At 41.1% G+C, this 19,471-nt stretch overlaps 1 protein-coding gene across 1 annotated transcript in view; it reads left to right on the top strand.

The window, feature by feature from the left end:
- Positions 1 to 19,471, top strand: part of ptprt (protein tyrosine phosphatase receptor type T) — a gene marked incomplete at its 5' end in the record, with an annotated part of 187,609 nt that overhangs the window by 86,053 nt on the left and 82,085 nt on the right. The window contains 2 exons of the mRNA XM_031878470.1: positions 5,340 to 5,376; positions 8,413 to 8,762. Coding sequence (XP_031734330.1) covers positions 5,340 to 5,376; positions 8,413 to 8,762 — 387 coding nt within the window. The remainder of the gene's footprint in view (positions 1 to 5,339; positions 5,377 to 8,412; positions 8,763 to 19,471) is intronic.

Genomic DNA, 19,471 nt, shown 5'->3' with positions numbered 1-19,471 from the left:
TTTCGTGATTCCTTCCACCCCTCCATGTCTCCTTTTCATGCTTCCTTTCACCCATCCTTGTCTCCTTTTCATGCTTCCTTCCACCCCTCCATGTCTCCTTTTCGAGCTTCCTTCCACCCCTCCATGTCTCCTTTTCGTGATTCCTTCCACCCCTCCATGTCTCCTTTTCATGATTCCTTCCACCCCTCCATGTCTCCTTTTCATGATTCCTTCCACCCCTCCATGTCTCCTTTTCGTGATTCCTTCCACCCCTCCATGTCTCTTTTTCATGCTTCCTTTCACCTCTCAATGTCTCCTTTTCATGCTTCCTTTCACCCATCCTTGTCTCCTTTTCATGCTTCCTGTCATTCCCACCTCCTTCACTTGTCTTCTCCATAACTTTTTTCTCCTTCTATTATTTTTCCCCTCCGTGTTTTATTCATTCCATTCTCCATCATGTGTTATTGCCTTCTATTTTCCTCCTACTCCTTTTTCATTCTTTCTTCCTTTTCCTCTCTCTCTCTCTCTCCCTTTCTTACCCCCCCCCCCCCCCCCCCCCCCCCCACCCCCAGGAGTGACATCAGTTTGATGCCAGTCTCTCATCTCCCATCATTGTGCCAATTAGTTGACGCTCTGCACATTTAAAGTGCTCACCAACAGCAATCTTGATTTCTCCCTCGATGTCATGTGATGTCACACACCACACACACACACACACCACCCACATAAAAGGCAGACACACACACACACACACACACACACACACACACACACACACACACAATAATAAAGTGCCGGGGGCTGTAAGTAAGAGAAGTAAGAGCAGGAGTGATGGGGGACTTAGGGATGGAGCGATAGAGGGAATAAAAGTCTAAAACAAGAGAGAGGGAGATTAAAGAGGATATAATACTGGAGACAGAGAGGGAGGCTGGCAGGGCTGAAGAGAATAATAACAACCTGGACAAACCGCTGTCACGGTTGATGGTTCAAATCCTCCAAACTAAATGATTGTTTGTTAAGTTAAAGGACGTCGTACCGCTGCAGAGATTACATTACATTACATTACAGTCATTTAGCAGTCGCTTTTATCCAAAGCGACTACAATTCAGATTCTGTCATATCGTAGGCACAGCTACGGGAGCCACAGTCGCCCTTAAGAGATATCTTAAAGAGCAGTGATCTTCCAACAGAACCTTTCCTGTCTCACTTCTAAGACTTTGAGTCTGTCCAACACCTCCAGATGAACCAGAACACAGAGACACTCTGGACCAACTTCTCACTCACTGACGTAGACTTGAGCTTCAGGTGAATGGAGCTGAAGTTCTGAGTAAATTCATGAGAGAGCAGGAGAAGAGACGGAGGAAGAAGCTGGGAGACTGAGGGATGAGGGAGGGAAGACACCAAAGTGCAAAGAGAAGTGAGGAGGAAAGGGAGAAGGAGGGAGAGGTGGAATAGTTGGAGGAGAAATGCAGAGGAAGAGAAATGGAAAAAACACGCCGAGAAAAATGAAGCCAGACACCTTTTTGAAGAATAAAAAGCGTCAGGGGTTGGCCAAGGTAGTCTGACAATCAACACGCACACACACACACACACACACACACACACCCACACACACACACACACACACACACACACACCTCAGAGTGCAGTTTGAGCTGCTTGTAGAGCAACATGGAGAGAGAACTGACAGTCAATGTCAATCAAGATGCACTCAGCTGACTCAAGAATTCCTAAATACATGCACTTTTATTCTGAGTGTGTGTGTGTGTGCATCAAAAAGAGCTGTTAGCTAAACTGAAGTTGTTGACACAGAGAGGGAGAGAGAGAGAGAGAGAGAGAGAGATGAAAGAGAGAGAGACAGAGAGAGAGACAGAGAGTGAGAGAGAGAGAGAGAGAGAGAGAGAGAGACAGACAGACAGAGAGTGAGAGAGAGAGTTCTCCCACACATTAGCTGCAGCTCCACTTAATATTCCTGTCAGGCTCCACAAAGGAACTACTACACACACAAACACACACCGTGTCTCCACCATACCACCCCCCCCCCCCCCCCCCCCCCCCCCCCCCCGGTTAGAAGCCGGGTAATAAATTGGACCATTTATTAACATTTATTAACTTTGCTTCTCTGAGCCTCTTGATGTTTGTCCCTTTAGCATTAAGACGAGGCTGAAAACAGACCTGAGATCTGATCTCATCACACTGCCTTATGTATTTATATATAATATATGTGTTTAATACCCATTTCTTCGTTATTAAAATAAATATCCGTATGTGTTCATAAAATATAGATACAGACAATGAAATCTCCTTTTATTTTAGTTCGATTTATGTATCAGGAGCTAATTCTGAGCTGCTTTTACTGAAACATGATGGACAAAATGTATCCTTAGTTAACACACACACACACACAGTGTGTCTTCACATTCTGACAGTGTGATTTCACATTACAATGACACGTTCATCAATCAACATTATCAGTTTTGAGCATCGCGAGGTTATTATTATTATTATTAAATAACATGAGTAGCACCTTGGGAGTGATTCTATTCAGAAGATAAAGTGACAGGCGTCAGTGTCAGCAGCTGCTGTTGAAGACAAACGGTTCACCGTGTGAGGGAGGACGATCTCTGTGAGACAACATACGTCCTCTTACTGCTGACGAGAACGAAGACAAGCACTTTCTGATCTATCACAAAGAGAAAGAAGGAACGTAAAGAGACAACAGGAAGCTCACAGAAGAACTTAAAGAGACAACAGGAAGCTCACAGAAGAACTTAAAGAGACAACAGGAAGCTCACAGAGGAACGTAAAGAAACAACAGGAAGCTCACAGAGGAACGTAAAGACACAACAGGAAGCTCACAGAGGAACGTAAAGACACAACAGGAAGCTCAGACAGGAGACAGATAGAGAGACGCTGGTGTTAGAATCCTCATAGGACGGACATACTACGTCTCTATTTATGAGATGAGTGATGATGAAGGAGCCATTAATCAGAATCATCTATGAGAATTGCTTCACATTATTCCTATAATACACTCAAATAAAAAATAAAGTACAGAGTTTAAAGAGAGTTATAGAGGAACATCTTATTGATCCTGATGTTCATCATGTGTGTTTTGCACCAACAAGCTGATCAGTGATGAATAAGAAACTAATAACATTGGAACACTTTTAAGGTGAACAGCAGCATGCTGTTTGTGTGTGTGTGTGTGTGTGTGTGTGTGTGTGTATGCGTGCGTGCGTGCGTGCGTGCGTGCGTGTGTTCCTGCCTCATTAACTACATATTGTATCTACTGTTAATTATTGGTGAGCCTTTTGTGACCCGTCTCATGTGATTCTGAACTCTTGATTGATGAAATGAGGACATTTTGAAATAACTGATTTGATAAAGAAACTGTTTCTGTTACTGAACAACTCATCACTCCTTTATGTAATTATTACTTTGCTCTTTCTTTGTTTAGCTTAATGTTAATGAATTTATTCATTAATAAGCTCGGGTCCTATTTGTAGGCCTCTGCTCGAAAATAGCATACCCATACTAAAGTGACCATAGTTCTGTAACTACAAGGTCTATTTTAATAATTTTTGTTGCTATAATCAGATCACAACACTTGTGAGATTGTTCAGATGGGTAATATTGTGTATATGTTGCTGGTTAATATAGTAATGAAGACATTACACAGCTCAAATTGAAAATAATCAGGTTCGCCTGAAAAAAAAGCACTTTTATTGATATAAGGTTTTTGAAATAATGTAGATATCTCCCTAAAAACTCTCCCAAATCATAGCACAACCGATCAGTAGTTGCTGAATAAAGGTTAAAGTGGGATAAAGTGAAGAATAAGAGGCTTTAGTAGAGAGCGGTCAAGCGAGTTCATCATTTTCGAACCAGCTGTTGCAGCTCTTACATTGTACTTTTATATACTATATAACTATATATTTCACTTTTGTTATCACTCATATTATTCAATACATCCAAATACAGATGTTAGGAATCATTTTGAGATTCCTAACATCATCAGAGCCTCTTTCTGGCTGTCATCTATAGGATTTTCTCAGTTCATGTGTGTGTATGGGGCTGTAGCTCAGCCTATCATCGGTCGATTTCAGTCAATAAGCCCTCCTTCAATGCGTCAGAGTGTCAGGAAGGCGTGTGTCGAATTTGGTGTTGATTGACAGAAGTTTCAACCAGTAACGTTGCAAGAAGTGCCGCGTCTCCCCGGGCGTAAATTTCCGCTTGCAGGAAGTCTGACCGCTCGCCCATGCTGGATTGACCGCTCTTATTCTGGAAACAGCTCGGAAGTAAACAGGATGCAGTTAGCAACAATGATTCCAGCTTTGAAACGGATAATCTGCGACGTTATTGTACTCATTTTTCATAAAACCTGGCCAAAAACGTATGATTTTTTTCGGCGGAGGGCAGTACAATGGTACGATTGACCACTCACAGCTTTGTAGTGCTTGCACGGAGAGAAAAAACGAAGTTATTTACGCGTTTGGCCACGGGTGCTAATGCTATAAAATGCATTGCACGGCTTGGTAGCCGCTAGTATCAGGGTGCAAATATTGATTTGCGGTACTCATAAAGGCGATTTCTGGCCAGGATTTCATGCTTTTATGCCACGTTTTCTGGATGCTTATACTAGTAGTCTATAGTTGTGTTTGGAGTGTGTAAGAAGTGACTTATATGATAGTGTTGCCCATACGTTGCTGTTTAATCCGGGGAAAAAACTACCAATCCACAATATTACCGAAGAATAAGGCTATTTTCCGAACATGATTTTCAGGGGTCCTGAGCCCGAGAGCCCCCAAATTTGGGGGCGTCGTGTGCAAGATGTTAATGTTTAGCTAATGTGTTACTGCGAACAGGAGCTGTTTTTAAAGCGTTGCGTTCATGGACATCAGATGAATACTATACAGACTGTCTATTCAATAATCCTCCTTAAAGCAGGAATGTTGGTCAACTATAATTTAACTACACAAGTTATGAACGTCAGAGCGTCTTTGAACGCACCACAGAGAGTTCTCTAGTCATGGAGACACAGCCCTGTGTTTGACCAGAGAAACAGCAGCGATCAGTTCGTGGTACTGGATTAGATTCAGGGTCTTCAGGGTCTTCAGTATCGAGAACATTTGAGTGAACTCTATCTGGACCTGAAATCAAAGTCAGTCTTGAAGGAAACTGACATGAAGCTTTGGAAAGAATTCATCAGTCAGAGAGCCCTGACTCCTCGATGATGAATGAGTGAGTGATGTCCTCCATCAATCAAAGATGACCAGCCCTGCTGCTCCCTTCTAACTAGTATTTATGAAGTGAACATGTGATTTCACCTAAACAACTTCTGTCTCTCCTCTCCACAGGAAACCAAAATCAACTGTGTCCGCCTGGCTAACAAAGGTATGAGCAGCCTTCCACTTCTGGAATAGAGGATGTTATGTCTGATTTAACTTGTTAGTGATGTCGGCCCCTAGAATAGTGTCACACACACACACAAACACACACACACACACTAACACTCAGCCTTTAGTCAGCTCCTCTCCATGTTCTCCTGCATGACTCCTCTGCATCGCCTCGTCTCTTCTTCCTCTTTCATTGTCTCACGTTCTCTCTGTTCTTCATGGTTCCTGCTCTCTGTTCTCTCTGTTCTTCATGGTTCCTGCTCTCTGTTCTCTCTCTGCCTCCATGCTGCTCATGAGTGTATAAAGCGGAGCTTCAGGGCCGTTAACATGCTGATTGAGCGCCTTCATTACAGCCGATGACGGAAGCTAACCATCTCAGCCTCTCCCTATGTCTCCCATCTTTATTTGCTGCTCATCATTTGTGTGCCAGCCGATGTGCTTTGAAAGCTTTTCAGCTTGCTATTGATTTTCCTCATCTCGTCTCTTTTTTTCTATTCTATTATTTCATCTGCATCAAACATTGATTTGATTTTTCCACATCTCTGTGTGTTCTCTGATTCTTTTAGCTCCAGTATTGTTTCTCATCTGCATTCATTGCTCATTTGTGCACATTTCTCTCTGTAATCAGGTTTTTTTCTCTCACTCTATCCTTTTGCAGACTTGTTTTCTGGGTGCAAAGTACTGAGTGTGCTGTCTGTCTGTCTGCATGCATGTGTGTTAAAGACATGCTGTTCACTTTGTGGCTGTCTTTCATATGACTAAATAATTAAATAATATAAATACAAATAAAACTTTTTAAAAATGTATAATTAAGAGTGTTCCTTGACACTAAAAAGACTTGCAGATGATGAATTTATGTCTGCTAGCTGCTGTCCGCTCAACACCTCATGTCTGGTTTAATGTGTCCTAGACAGTGAAGTCAGCTGCTCACTAAAGACGTTAGATTCATACTTAGGTAAAGAAAATAGACAGAGTCAAAGATCCACGTGTTTGTCAGAAGGTGAATCAGTTTTGAGCTAGAGAGAGAAAAGAGGAGCGACATAATAACCAATAAACATATGCGGCTGTCGTGCTGCTAACTGTAAAAGCACAGTGACTGGTAATGAAGCCTAAACCAGCCAATAGCTGACCAGCTAAGAACCAGTGAGGACGCCAGCTGTCTATTGATATCAGGAAACTGAGTGTAGACGTGGTCCACATTGATCCACTCATTGTTTTTGTGTCAGAATAAAAGAAACCTGACGAACCAACACTAAACAAACCTTCAGAAGCTGAGCAGAGAGCTTTGACATTATTCCTGTTTTGTTGCATCACAAAGAGGAACTTGATTTTATGTCATGGACCTAAAGAAAATAATTCAAATCAGTGAGGTGGAAATAAAAAAACATGTTTTTAAAAATACAAATATGACATTTTTATTGGGCAGTAAATGACTGGAGCTGTCTGTCTTGTTTTCTTTGATCAAGTTATCATTAAATAAAGTGGAGATAAAGAGGAGACTCAGAAGGAAACGTGCTTACTCACCGTTTCCTCTCATTCAGCGTCGACTGTAGTTTAATGAACCTGAAAACCTGAAAACATTCAAACTTGAAACCTGCTTCTTTAACTTCACCAACTGAGGTTGAACATTTCTGCACTTTGCCTCTGAGAAACATTATTAATCCTTCAGATGAACTTTAGAGGCTCATGGTTGGTTAGCAGCCTGTCTCCATGGAGGTTTCCTTTAAGCCACCTGCTGCCTCAGTAGTCTCTCTAGACGAGGGTAACGTGTTATCTAAAGTGAACAAATGATTTGTGTTCAGCTGAATGATCCGTCTTTGTGTCTGAACTAAGAACCCAGCTGTCAGATTGAGTCTTTGCTCCAAACATTGCAACCAAGTTCTTCTGTTTTCTTTCAAACATCTCTTCATTTCTTTTCTCTTCCATTTCCTACTTTTATTTGTATTAACCCGTCGAGCCAGACCGGCCGACTCAGCAGTTCCCCCCGAGCACCACATCTGCATCCACTGAAACACATCCTGACACCAGAACCACTCACATCCCAGTCCACATCCTGACACCAGGACCACTCACATCCCAGTCCACATCCTGACACCAAGTCCAGTCACATCCCAGTCCACATCCTGACAACCAGTCACAACCCAGTCCACATCCTGACACCAGGTCCAGTCACATCCCAGTCCACATCCTGACACCAGGACCACTCACATCCCAGTCCACATCCTGACACCAGGTCCAGTCACATCCCAGTCCACATCCTGACACCAGGTCCACTCACATCCCAGTCCACATCCTAACACCAGGACCACTCACGTCCCAGTCCACATCCTGACACCAGGACCACTCACGTCCCCGTCCACATCCTGACACCAGGACCACTCACGTCCCAGTCCAATCCTGACACCAGGACCACTCACGTCCCAGTCCACATCCTAACACCAGGACCACTCATGTCCCAGTCCACATCCTGACACCAGGTCCAGTCACATCCCAGTCCACTTCCTAACACCAGGTCCAGTCACATCCCAGTCCACATCCTGACACCAGGTCCAGTCACATCCCAGTCTACATCCTGACAACCAGTCACAATCCAGTCCACATCCTAACACCAGGTCCAGTCACATCCCAGTCCACATCCTGACACCAGGTCCAGTCACATCCCAGTCCACATCCTGACACCAGGACCACTCACATCCCAGTCCACATCCTGACACCAGGTCCAGTCACATCCCAGTCCACATCCTGACACCAGGTCCAGTCACATCCCAGTCCACATCCTAACACCAGGACCACTCACATCCCAGTGCTAGCTGTCCTACTGGTCTTAATGGTTGTATCCCTCACCACTGCAACTTCTCTCCTCTAAGACAGATTGTGCAATTGAAAAGTGTAAATATTGATGAAATGGATAAAGAAAACTCTACGTCTATTTTTCTTAGCCTCTTTTCTTCTCTCTCTTCTCTTTTTGTTGTTGTTGGTTTTCTTCCCTCTCTTCTTCATGCTTTCCGGCGGGACATGCGGTCCTTGGCCTTAGTGGTAATAGGTAGGGGACAAATAACAACGCCGTATATTCTAGTCATCCCCAGCGAAGGTGATTATTGCTTCATAGGCACAACATTTCCTTCCCTATGTTCTACTTTTTCATCAAAGTACAGCCATGAACACGATGCACTTTCTGTTGGTTGCCCCCATTATTTCTCCTCCTTTTGTTTCTGGACTCTTTCTGTTTTTTACTCTTTGGTTTTTATCTCATCTTCATCTTACTGCATTAGTTGCATGTCTGCTCTGCTTCCAGTGTCGCTGGCTGTGTTTGAACCTCTTCTTTCTCTGTCTGGCGCACACACACACACACAGACACACACACACAGTGGAACCATGCTGCTAGTATGAGGACAGTAAACTAAAGACTTCTGAGAAGGAAACACTGAAAATCAATGAGAAAATAAAGGAGCTGAATTCATTTTGATCTTTGTTTCTCTCTTTAAATTAACCGACTTCAGTGAAGATACATCAGCTATTTACTGTCGGCATGGTTCCACTCTGACATGTCTGATGAGCTTTCATTGAGTGAGTGATTTGATGAAGACTTGTGGAGGATGATGATGACTCCCTAAATTCAAAACAGTGTGAGATCCAACACACACATTTTATTGGTAAAAGGCCATAAACAAAACTCTTCAACCTGCCTTCAGGGGCTTGATTACTTTAATATTGCATTTTGCACTTTTTCCATTCAACATGGCGCCGAGAAATTATTCTTTTACACAATAAGTTTCATATAACGTTGTTGTGACAGACCAAAAGCCCTGAAACACTTCTCTTAACTGCGTGAGTGTCTCGTTCCCTCGTTTGGCCGATCACACATTCAGAATCGGTTGTTTTGGTGGTGGGTTGATTTTAAAGGCGTTGGCTTTGATTTGAGCCCTAAATCATTTTAATCTTCCTCCAACGATCAAATCCCTCCTCAGACACAGAGCTCACCCTGCAACCTTCGCCTCCCATCATGCTAACCATTATGAATGTGACCATCACATACTGGACATTACTGTCATTCTATCGTATGTTGCACTAATAATCCACATTGTGAGTCCTGGTCCCAGAGGGGACACTAAAAGAGAGTCCTGGTTCCAAAGGGGACACTAACAGAGAGTCCTGGTTCCAAAGGAGACATTAACAGAGGGTCCTGGTTCCAGAGGTAACACTGACAGAGAGTCCTGGTTACAGAGGTAACACTGACAGAGAGTCCTGGTTCCAGAGGTAACACTGACAGAGAGTCCTGGTTCCAGAGGGGACACTAACAGAGAGTCCTGGTTCCAGAGGGGACACTAACAGAGAGTCCTGGTTCCAGAGGGGACACTAACAGAGAGTCCTGGTTACAGAGTGGATATTAACAGAGAGTCCTGGTTCCAGAGGTAACATTAACAGAGAGTCCTGGTTCCAGAGGTAACACTGACAGAGAGTCCTGGTTCCAGAGGGGACACTAACAGAGAGTCCAGGTTCCAGAGGGGACACTAACAGAGAGTCCTGGTTACAGAGGGGACACTTACAGAGGTCTCCTGGATGAGAGTCCTGTTTGACACACATCCACCTCCTCACTGCAGCTTTTGTCACCCTTTTACTTCCTTGTTGTCAAATAAGTGGATTAAATATGAATTGATGTCATGGGATATATATGAATTACATTACCTTTGATAGTTAAAGCCATGAACACTGAATGAACCTTCTGTTTTCTACCATAATGTTCATTTAAAAGAAGTGTGTTACATCTGACAGAAAATATAATCATTTTGTCTCTGTGATGATCAGAATGTTTTCCAACCTTTTGACCTTCATCAGTAACGCTGCTCTATAATGTATTTAAATACATATCCACTCTGAAGAACTGCTTTGAAGTTAAAATCCTTTATTTTCTGTTACTGGACTTATTATCTTTCATGAGACCTCATGAGGATGAAACTGATTTACATGATAGTGAAACCATTTCCTGTGCTAGTGGTCTTTTTAGTCCCGCCCACTTCTTTACAACCCAGGAGCTAAATATGAGCTCAAGCGTTTACTGGATTTCATTCAGTCATGCAGACACATAACTATATATGAATATGAACGTCATTGAGCTAAATAACAATCAGAATGTTGACTTGAACAATAGAGACACAATCTGTGCTAAACTGCTGTCACAGTGGTCCACAATGTGACTTCACATGAATATAATAATTCATATTGTCCTGAGGGAAATTGAGGTTGCAAGGCCGAGCACAAAGAAGTATGCATGTCATGTACAACAGCAGACGCTCGTCAAATCCTAAATGAATGACTGTAAACATTGTATTGTTATGAAGCGGATTCTTTACCTGAGGATGGAAGCAGAAAAACTGTGCTTGCATTCCAACGTTGTTTCACTGCAATGCTGAACATTGAACGGATACCTTTTACCACTTATTACTTTTTGAAATGAACAGAAACATTATCCTTGAGGCATGATTATTAACTAAAGCACTGCATTCATCCTGTCACTCGTTAATTAGTTGTAGTCACATAAAAGCAAACACTGAATACTGAGTTATGCGTCTGTGAGTAACATACGCTTTTCATTTTATTCATTGATAGTCTCGAAGCAGCTTTACAGAAACATTATGTATTATATTAGTTTCTACTTCAATCAATTTAAACAATGAAATCACAATGTGGACTTTGTTGGAGCTGGTTCCTCTTTTAGCAGCCCGGGAGCTGCTCTTCTTCTTCTTCTTCTTCTTCTTCTTCTTACATCACAAAGTTTAAATGGTCTCCAACCCGAGAACCTCAAATACAGAATCTGTCTCAATATCTCAACGTCTCAATGTCTCAACATCTCAATATCTCAATATCTCAACGTCTCAACATCTCAATATTGTGCATAAATGTGTGCACACACACATTTAGGTTTCCCCTCTTGTTGTAGCATCGTGTTTGCACACATATTTAGGTTTCCCCTCTTGTTGGAGCATCGTGTTTACACACACATTTAGGTTTCCCCTCTTGTAGCATCGTGTTTGCACACACACATTTAGGTTTCCCCTCTTGTTGTAGCATCATGTTTGCACACACACATTTAGGTTTCCCCTCTTGTTATAGCATCGTGTTTGCACACACACATATAGGTTTCCCCTCTTGTAGCATCGTGTTTGCACACATATTTAGGTCTCCCCTCTTGTTGTAGCATCGTGTTTGCACACACACATTTAGGTTTCCCCTCTTGTTGTAGCATCATGTTTGCACACATATTTAGGTTTCCCCTCTTGTTGTAGCATCGTGTTTGCACACATATATTTAGGTTTCCCCTCTAGTTGTAGCATCGTGTTTGCACACACACACATTTAGGTTTCCCCTCTTGTTGTAGCATCGTGTTTGCACACATATATTTAGGTCTCCCCTCTTGTTGTAGCATTGTGTTTGCACACACACATATTTAGGTTTCCCCTCTTGTTGTAGCATTGTGTTTGCACACACATATTTAGGTTTCCCGTCTTGTTGTAGCATCGTGTTTGCACACATATTTAGGTTTCCCCTCTTGTTGTAGCATCGTGTTTGCACACACACATATTTAGTTTTCCCCTCTTGTTGTAGCATCGTGTTTGCACACACACATATTTAGGTTTCCCCTCTTGTTGTAGCATCGTGTTTGCACACACACATTTAGGTTTCCCCTCTTGTTGTATCATCGTGTTTGCACACACACACATTTAGGTTTCCCCTCTTGTTGTATCATCGTGTTTGCACACACACACATTTAGGTTTTCCCTCTTGTTGTAGCATCGTGTTTGCACACATATTTAGGTTTCCCCTCTTGTTGTGGCATTGTGTTTGCACACACACATATTTAGGTTTCCCCTCTTGTTGTAGCATCGTGTTTGCACACACACATCTGGGTGAATTGTTGTATGAGTCTAAGAGGTCAGGTTGTAAAGTACTCACCAGCATCTGGGGATGAAGAGGAAGAGGAGGGGCTGATGAAGGAGGCAGGAAAGATGAGGGCTCAATGTTTGATTGAAACATCTATCTGGATGTTTTTTTTGTTGGGGACAGTCTGAAGAGGCTTTGCAGCAAAAACTGTGGCAGGAGATGATTCAATGAGTTCATGAGAAAAACAGAGTGATAAATAATAATAATAATTCTGCTCATTCGAATCATCAACACATTTCTGCTCACTTGGGCTTTTATTTTGGGGAAAGTTGAACAGTGTTAACACTTTGACTGATTTAAGATGAATCTTTAGTTCAAATCTGTAGATTGTTTCTGTAACGACTGTTAGCCCACAGAGACGGACAAGTAAGGAACTAACTGAATGAATGAATAAGTAAATATACAACAATATTAATAATAATGATAAGTTGCTGGACAGCCTCTAATATCTAAGCACTCGTTAAATGTTCTGCTGCTTTTTAGAAAACGTTTTGTCTTTCAAAACAAAACTCAACATCTAATAATGTAACTTTTGTAATGTTTCACTCAGAAGTTTCAAAAGCACGATTTGAGTTGTTACTTTATCCTAGACTTTAGAGACTGATCCAATAATATTACAGTTCCTTCTGAAGTCAATCAAATTAATATACAGTTTAATTCCATGAATGATGAGCAGATTATTTAAAATCACAGCATTGTGTCATGAACTTGTTTGTTAGATATTAAATTACAGATTGCATCGTCTCATGAACTGTAGCTTTACATGAACTAAAGAAGAGGCAGAACTTCTACATTTTTGCATTTTGATTAAACAAGGTTGAGCATTACTCGTTATTTCATATCATCATGTGTGATCCTGAATAATTCTTTGCTGGGATTTAAGGAGAAATATATGTTGTCCTGAAGTTAATTATTCGTGAGTATGAATCTAAAGTTCTTATAATAACTTCATGATTCATTTTTTGTGCTGTTATTGTAAGTCCCTCAGAATGAGTTTGACTCGTACAACGTGTCTCAAGGCTTTTCCTCTTCCTCCTTCCAGCCTTTGTGCTTTTGTGTCGCATCACAGCAGCTGTGTCCCATCATGCAATTCACTTTGGCCATTGGCTTTATTACCTTGTCAGAAACAAATTCTCTTTGAAGGGGAATCAAAGTTCTATGTGAACACATCGTGTTTGTGTTTCCACATCATTGATTTGGTCACCATATGACATGTTGCATTGCATTGTGGGATTGTTTTCAGATGCAGATTCAGATTCAGCAAGGGTAAAGAAACTGTCAACAGATCTGCATCGCAGAGAGAGAGAGAGAGAGAGAGAGAGAGAGAGAGAGATTTTTGAGCAGAAGTAGACCAAGTTGAATGTATCCAGTAATGAAGAATAGAAAACATTTAACTGGGTTAACATTAAACAGCTAAAGTACACAACTAGCAACACTGAGACATCACGCTTACCTCAGCACGTCAATAAATATAATGTAATAAAATATATTGTAATAATACAATATAATATAATACTCTCACATACATCACGACTCCACAGAGGTCTGCAGGGACCAGATGAGGAAGCACTTAAGTGGTTTTAGTTCTTAAAAGCTCCAAAGTACTTAAACCGTGTCCTGCTGACCTTAACATTAATGGAAACTGGTGTGTGTGTGAGAGTGTGTGACAGGGAGAGAGAGAGGCAGCCATTATCACTGTTCATTGTTTATTAAGTTACGGAGACTAAAGATAATATTAATCCGTCATCATCTGCACTCACACACACAAACACACACACACACACATTCACAAGGATGGAGAGAGACTCATTTACAGAGGCACCCAGGTACACAGACGTGTTCACATTGTGACATATACACAACTACACACACACACACACACACACAAATATTCAGAATCAAAGGCACATTTAAGAAAAGATATGCAACCACACACACACACACACACACACAGAGCACTGTAGCAGCATAACTCAGATTAGTAATCCTGTTAGACACACTCAGCCATGCTAACGCTAATCCACAGAGGAAGCAGCCACAGCTGCTGACAAACAATGGCTGGAAACTAAACCCTGATACACACACACACACACACACACACACACACACTCTGACACACATGACATGAGCTGGGTAACATGTAATGTGAAAATGTCAACATAGACTGTGGCATCGGCAGTTCGATTCCTGGCTCGACTGGTCCATGTCGATGTGTCCCTGGGACACTTAAACCAGAATTGCAATTATATATATATATATATGTATATGTATAGACATATACATGTCTTTACAGGTGCAAATACTGTCTCAAATACCAAATATATGCTTTACTAACCATAAATTATTATTATACTTTTACACACACACATACAGGACAATTACATGATCCTCCTGGCAGAGAAAAAAGAACACAGAATCTTGAATGGACCTGATGCGTGCCAGCAAAATATTACCCACAACACCTGCTGGTTCCAGTGCAGATAGCTGTGTGGATCCACATATTCTGCTTACTTATGAGCCACCTGTTAGCTAACAGTGACAATACAACAATAAACGATGTCATGCGTCCTCCATATTGTGTTTTCACCATCTCATTCAATCCTATTTCACTGTGACGATATGCTTCCTCTCAACTTTTACCTTGTCTCTTGTCACATTTGATCCCTTCTCGTCCGCCCCAATCACAACCCTGTCTCAGCCTGATGGCAAAGTTAAATGGAGCTGAACCGGTCGCCAGAACCGTAACATCATGACCCCAATCACCTGAAGTGTGAGCGAATGGGGTCGTAGCGTAATGTGTATCACTTAGGGGGGACATTGTGGTTTAATACAATTGTCAGGGCACAGACCCGTGTCAGCAGGTTACTGATCGACTGTGATGTGTTCAACAGACACAAGCTGGAATCCACCATATCTGCAGATTACATTACAGTCATTTAGCAGACGCTTATATCCAAAGCAATGTTTACAATCCAGATTCTATCACAATTCTACACCGTAGGCACAGCTACATGAGCAATGTTGGGGTTAAGTGTCTTGCTCAAGTTAAGTGTCTTGCGCATCGACATGCAGAGTGGAGCCAGGGCCGGGATCGAACCGCCGATCTTCTGATTAAAGGACTGCCCTGTTATCCACTTCACCACAGTCGCCTGGGCAGGCTGTAGGAAAACAACGTTTTACACATTCAATGTGTTCGCAGTGTGTTCAGAATGTACCTCAGCATGTTATTAATCTCACCAGGGCTGTACTTTTTACATTCAAAGCTTCTATTGAAGTTGTTCTCAATAAATATGTCTGCATATTTTTCATGATTTCAGCATTCTAACAAATGGGGAAAAATAGATTTTCTCTGAAATCACGGTTGTATAAATGTAATTTATGGTGCTGTTAGATTGCTGCCGGACCGCCTTTTTAATACAGAGGCCTCTGTTTGTGTCCATTCGCTGTGAAAATATAGTGAAAATATATCGTTTTTAGGAAGCTAATTGCCAACAAATACGGACTGAAGCTGAATATTTTGGGTCTCCTGGCTGAGAGATGTCTGTTTGTTGGACCCATTCGTCTCCCTGTGTGTGCTATCGTGGTCTTCATACTTTATTGATTACGTAGACAACATACCAAATCATTTCATGGCATCACTACAAATATACTGCACATTATTATTTTTTGTAGCTTTAGTTAGGAATGCTGGATGAGACCAGCCTGAACTACGCCACAGTGGTGGACCCGGTATAAAGTTGACATAAAACATTCAGGATCCAGTGAATAACCTGTTTTTCCACTAAATATGTATGTGTTTGAGAATCCAGCACTTAATACTTCACTCCCCATTCAACTTTCTATTTGATGTCTCATTTCCATTGAAGGGAGAAAAGCTGCATTAAAGCGTAGGATGCAGAGTGACAGACGATATTATTTCAAAGATGATACAGCTTCCAGACGGGGGTGCTGTCTGTGATGCTGTTACAAAGACGCTGGAGGTGTTGTCATTGAAGGCTTTGAGGGTTTTAAAAGAACATCTCGGCAGCTATTACCGAGCGTGCCAAGGTGAGGTGCTTAAGCCGTTAGCTCGGTGGATTCCTGTGCCAACCTTGTGTTGTTATTGCAGAGGGGGCGAAGAAGAGAGAGACGGGGGATTAAACCCAACGCCCACGCATCAGTATTACTCTATTAATCGGCTTTGTCTATCAAGGTTAGAACAAGAGGCTGCTCAGTGCATTTATGTGTGTGATCCCAGGGTTCTCTCCACTCGTTATTATCTTTATTTTTATATCATGTCAGGGTTTTTTATCTTTTATTTTATTCTTCCTCTCTCACTCCTCCTTTTATCTCCTTCTCAAAGTTTACCCCATCTTTCTTTCCTTCCAAACATTTATGTGTCTGTAATGTCTTCATGTTTCTCACTTCGTCAGTCCTCTCCCAAATGTTCCTCTTTCTCTCTGAGCCATTTTTAAATGTACTTATTGTTCTTCTAATCTTTATTCTTCCGCTTACTTCTTTTTATTATAATTCTTCCTTACATTTTTTTGGTTCTCATCTCCTTCTGCATTTTTTAAGCTACAGAAAGCATTTTATATATCAAAATGTTTAGCCCGGTAAGGATACTTCTGCTATGACTTTTCATATTTTGTTTTGCAATTTGTTTTTGAATGGGATCTCTATGGAGAAAATTTTCAAATCCTCTTAAACCTCTTCAACTTTCAAATCCTTCTTCTTTCTCCTACTTTCAGCTACAGACACCATTCTAACTTTAAAATGTTTAGAACACCCTGGACTATTGCCGTATGATTCATCGTTTTGATATCTTTTACACTCTTTGAACTGTCAAATTTTTACTTTTATAATTTTTCAGTCCTTTTCTGACTTTATAATGGTGTGTATTGCACAGTGCGTGATGTCATCGCCAGAGTGAAGAGCAGCTTCAGAATCTTATGAAAAAAATATTTCAATTTTGCCACTCTCCACAATTTTCACTCTTCATGCATTATTTTTTGGTAAAAAAGTAGCTAATCGTGTCCTGGTCTGGACACATGACTGTGGAATCCAACAGATTTACACATTTGGCTCAAAAGCCTCACATTGAGAGGAAGTCCAACTATCTGCTCCATAGACACCAATGGTAATTCTTACTCCAAGAACATCTTCCACAGAACACGGTACCCCATTTCTAGATCGCCACTGAAGCCACATTTTTTACACTACAGATACAATTTTCACATGATCTGTTTTTCATGTCATCCTTCCTCTCCAGTTCTAATATCGGAGCAATAGGAGCTACGGTTATGGGGGTTTTGAGGATTTGTTTCACCATTTTTTCTGAGCTCTATCTCCATGTAAAGGCTGCAGGCACACAGATGTTTTTGATTGAGCTAATTAGTGAAGTTGATAAACACAGACACACGCACAGACACACATGACTTGGACGATTTTAGTAAAAGCCATCGTCTCTGTCTGTCCGTCATTCTCAATCTCTCCTACTGCTGCTAATAGTTTTAGTATTACTACTTCTACTACTACTACTTCTTGTAATGGTACTAATACTTCTACTACTAATAATACTTCTACTACCACTACTACAAATGCTATTACTACTTATACTACTAATACTACTTCTACTAATGCTACTGTTATTTCAACTACTATTACGACCACTACTACAGCTATTACTATGACTACTACTACTGCTGCTATTACTGCTACTACCATTATTACTATTACTATTATTACTACTACTAATACTTATACTAATACTACTATTATTTCAACTACTACTATGATCACTACTACTGCTATTACTACTATTACTACTACTCCTACTAATAGTTCTACTACTATTACTACTACTACCACTACTACTACTACTTTTACTACTATTACTTTGACAGTAAAATCGTTTATCTTCAAGCTTTCCCTGCATTGTAATTCAGCTCTTAGCTTCTTTCAATAATAGTTTAGCTTCCAGTTCTGCCAGTTAGACATTTCAAGTAGAAGGGTTTTCAGCACTGCAGTTTAATGCTTCTGGCCTTCAACATTTTTCAGACAGGTAGTCTCCCATTTCTGTATTTTCAGCAATTTTTTTGCGATTAATTTCAGCTTTCAGCATTCCAACGCAATTTCTGAAGGAAATGCATTTTCTAGTTTTTATTCATTATTTGATTCTGTCTGTTTGTATCTCCGGGTTATGCCGTTATAGAGCGCCATCTCTTTCACAGTTGGAAGTGTAACTTGGATAAGATGCTGTTTGAGGAACACTTCAAACTCTTTCAGTGTTAACTGTAAAATGTGTTAACTGTAAAATGTCATGTGGAAATATGAGCTGGCCTTAAAAGTGTCAGAGGGCAGATCTTCACTGGAGATGCAGTTAGGTTGGTAACTGTTGCAAGTTTCTGTTGTATAACTTTAAATGAAACTGTGTCAGCACCGGGTCTCTTTAGTCTTGTTAAAGTTAAACATCCAGACGTTGACCTGCAGCATGCTCCTCTGTAGGTGTAAAAGAGTATTTGATTCTTCTTTTAACTCACTAGTCACGTGATCGTCGCTGATCACGGATCAGTTTAGAGTTGCATTCAGAACCCTAAAAGTGTCAAGAATACATTTGTTATGATTTTTGTTATCTGCTGATGAGGAAGAAATCAGCATCATGAAAGATGTGAAGTGATGCAGAGATGAACATCAGCAGACTGAGGAGAGAAAGAACAGAACTATATAAATGAGTAAAGGTGTGTCGAACACCCAGAACAGAAAGAAAAGGTTCATATAGGAAAATATAGTATAAAAAAAGTATCATTAGTTTAGTAAAATAAGTTTAATATAAAGTATGTTTAATCAGAGTGATGCTGACAGGAGGAAGCAGGAAGCTGAGGTGATTCTCTCTCCATCTTCTCTCCTTCAGTCTGTTAAACACTGATCACAGATGTGTGAGTGAATGTGTGTCCTTCAGTAAAATACACACTACACCCTACACCCTACACAATACACACTAAACACTACACCCTACACACTACACCCTACACACTACACCCTACACACTACACAATACACACTACACCCTACACAATACACAATACACCCTACACAATACACCCTACACCCTACACAATACACCCTACACACTACACCCTACACACTACACCCTACACAATACACCCTACACA

Source organism: Anarrhichthys ocellatus, unplaced genomic scaffold, assembly GCF_004355925.1.
Source record: "Anarrhichthys ocellatus isolate YVR2014 unplaced genomic scaffold, GSC_Weel_1.0 scaffold181, whole genome shotgun sequence".
Classification (NCBI taxonomy): domain Eukaryota; kingdom Metazoa; phylum Chordata; class Actinopteri; order Perciformes; family Anarhichadidae; genus Anarrhichthys; species Anarrhichthys ocellatus.
This window is presented reverse-complemented; position numbering and strand designations above follow the sequence as displayed.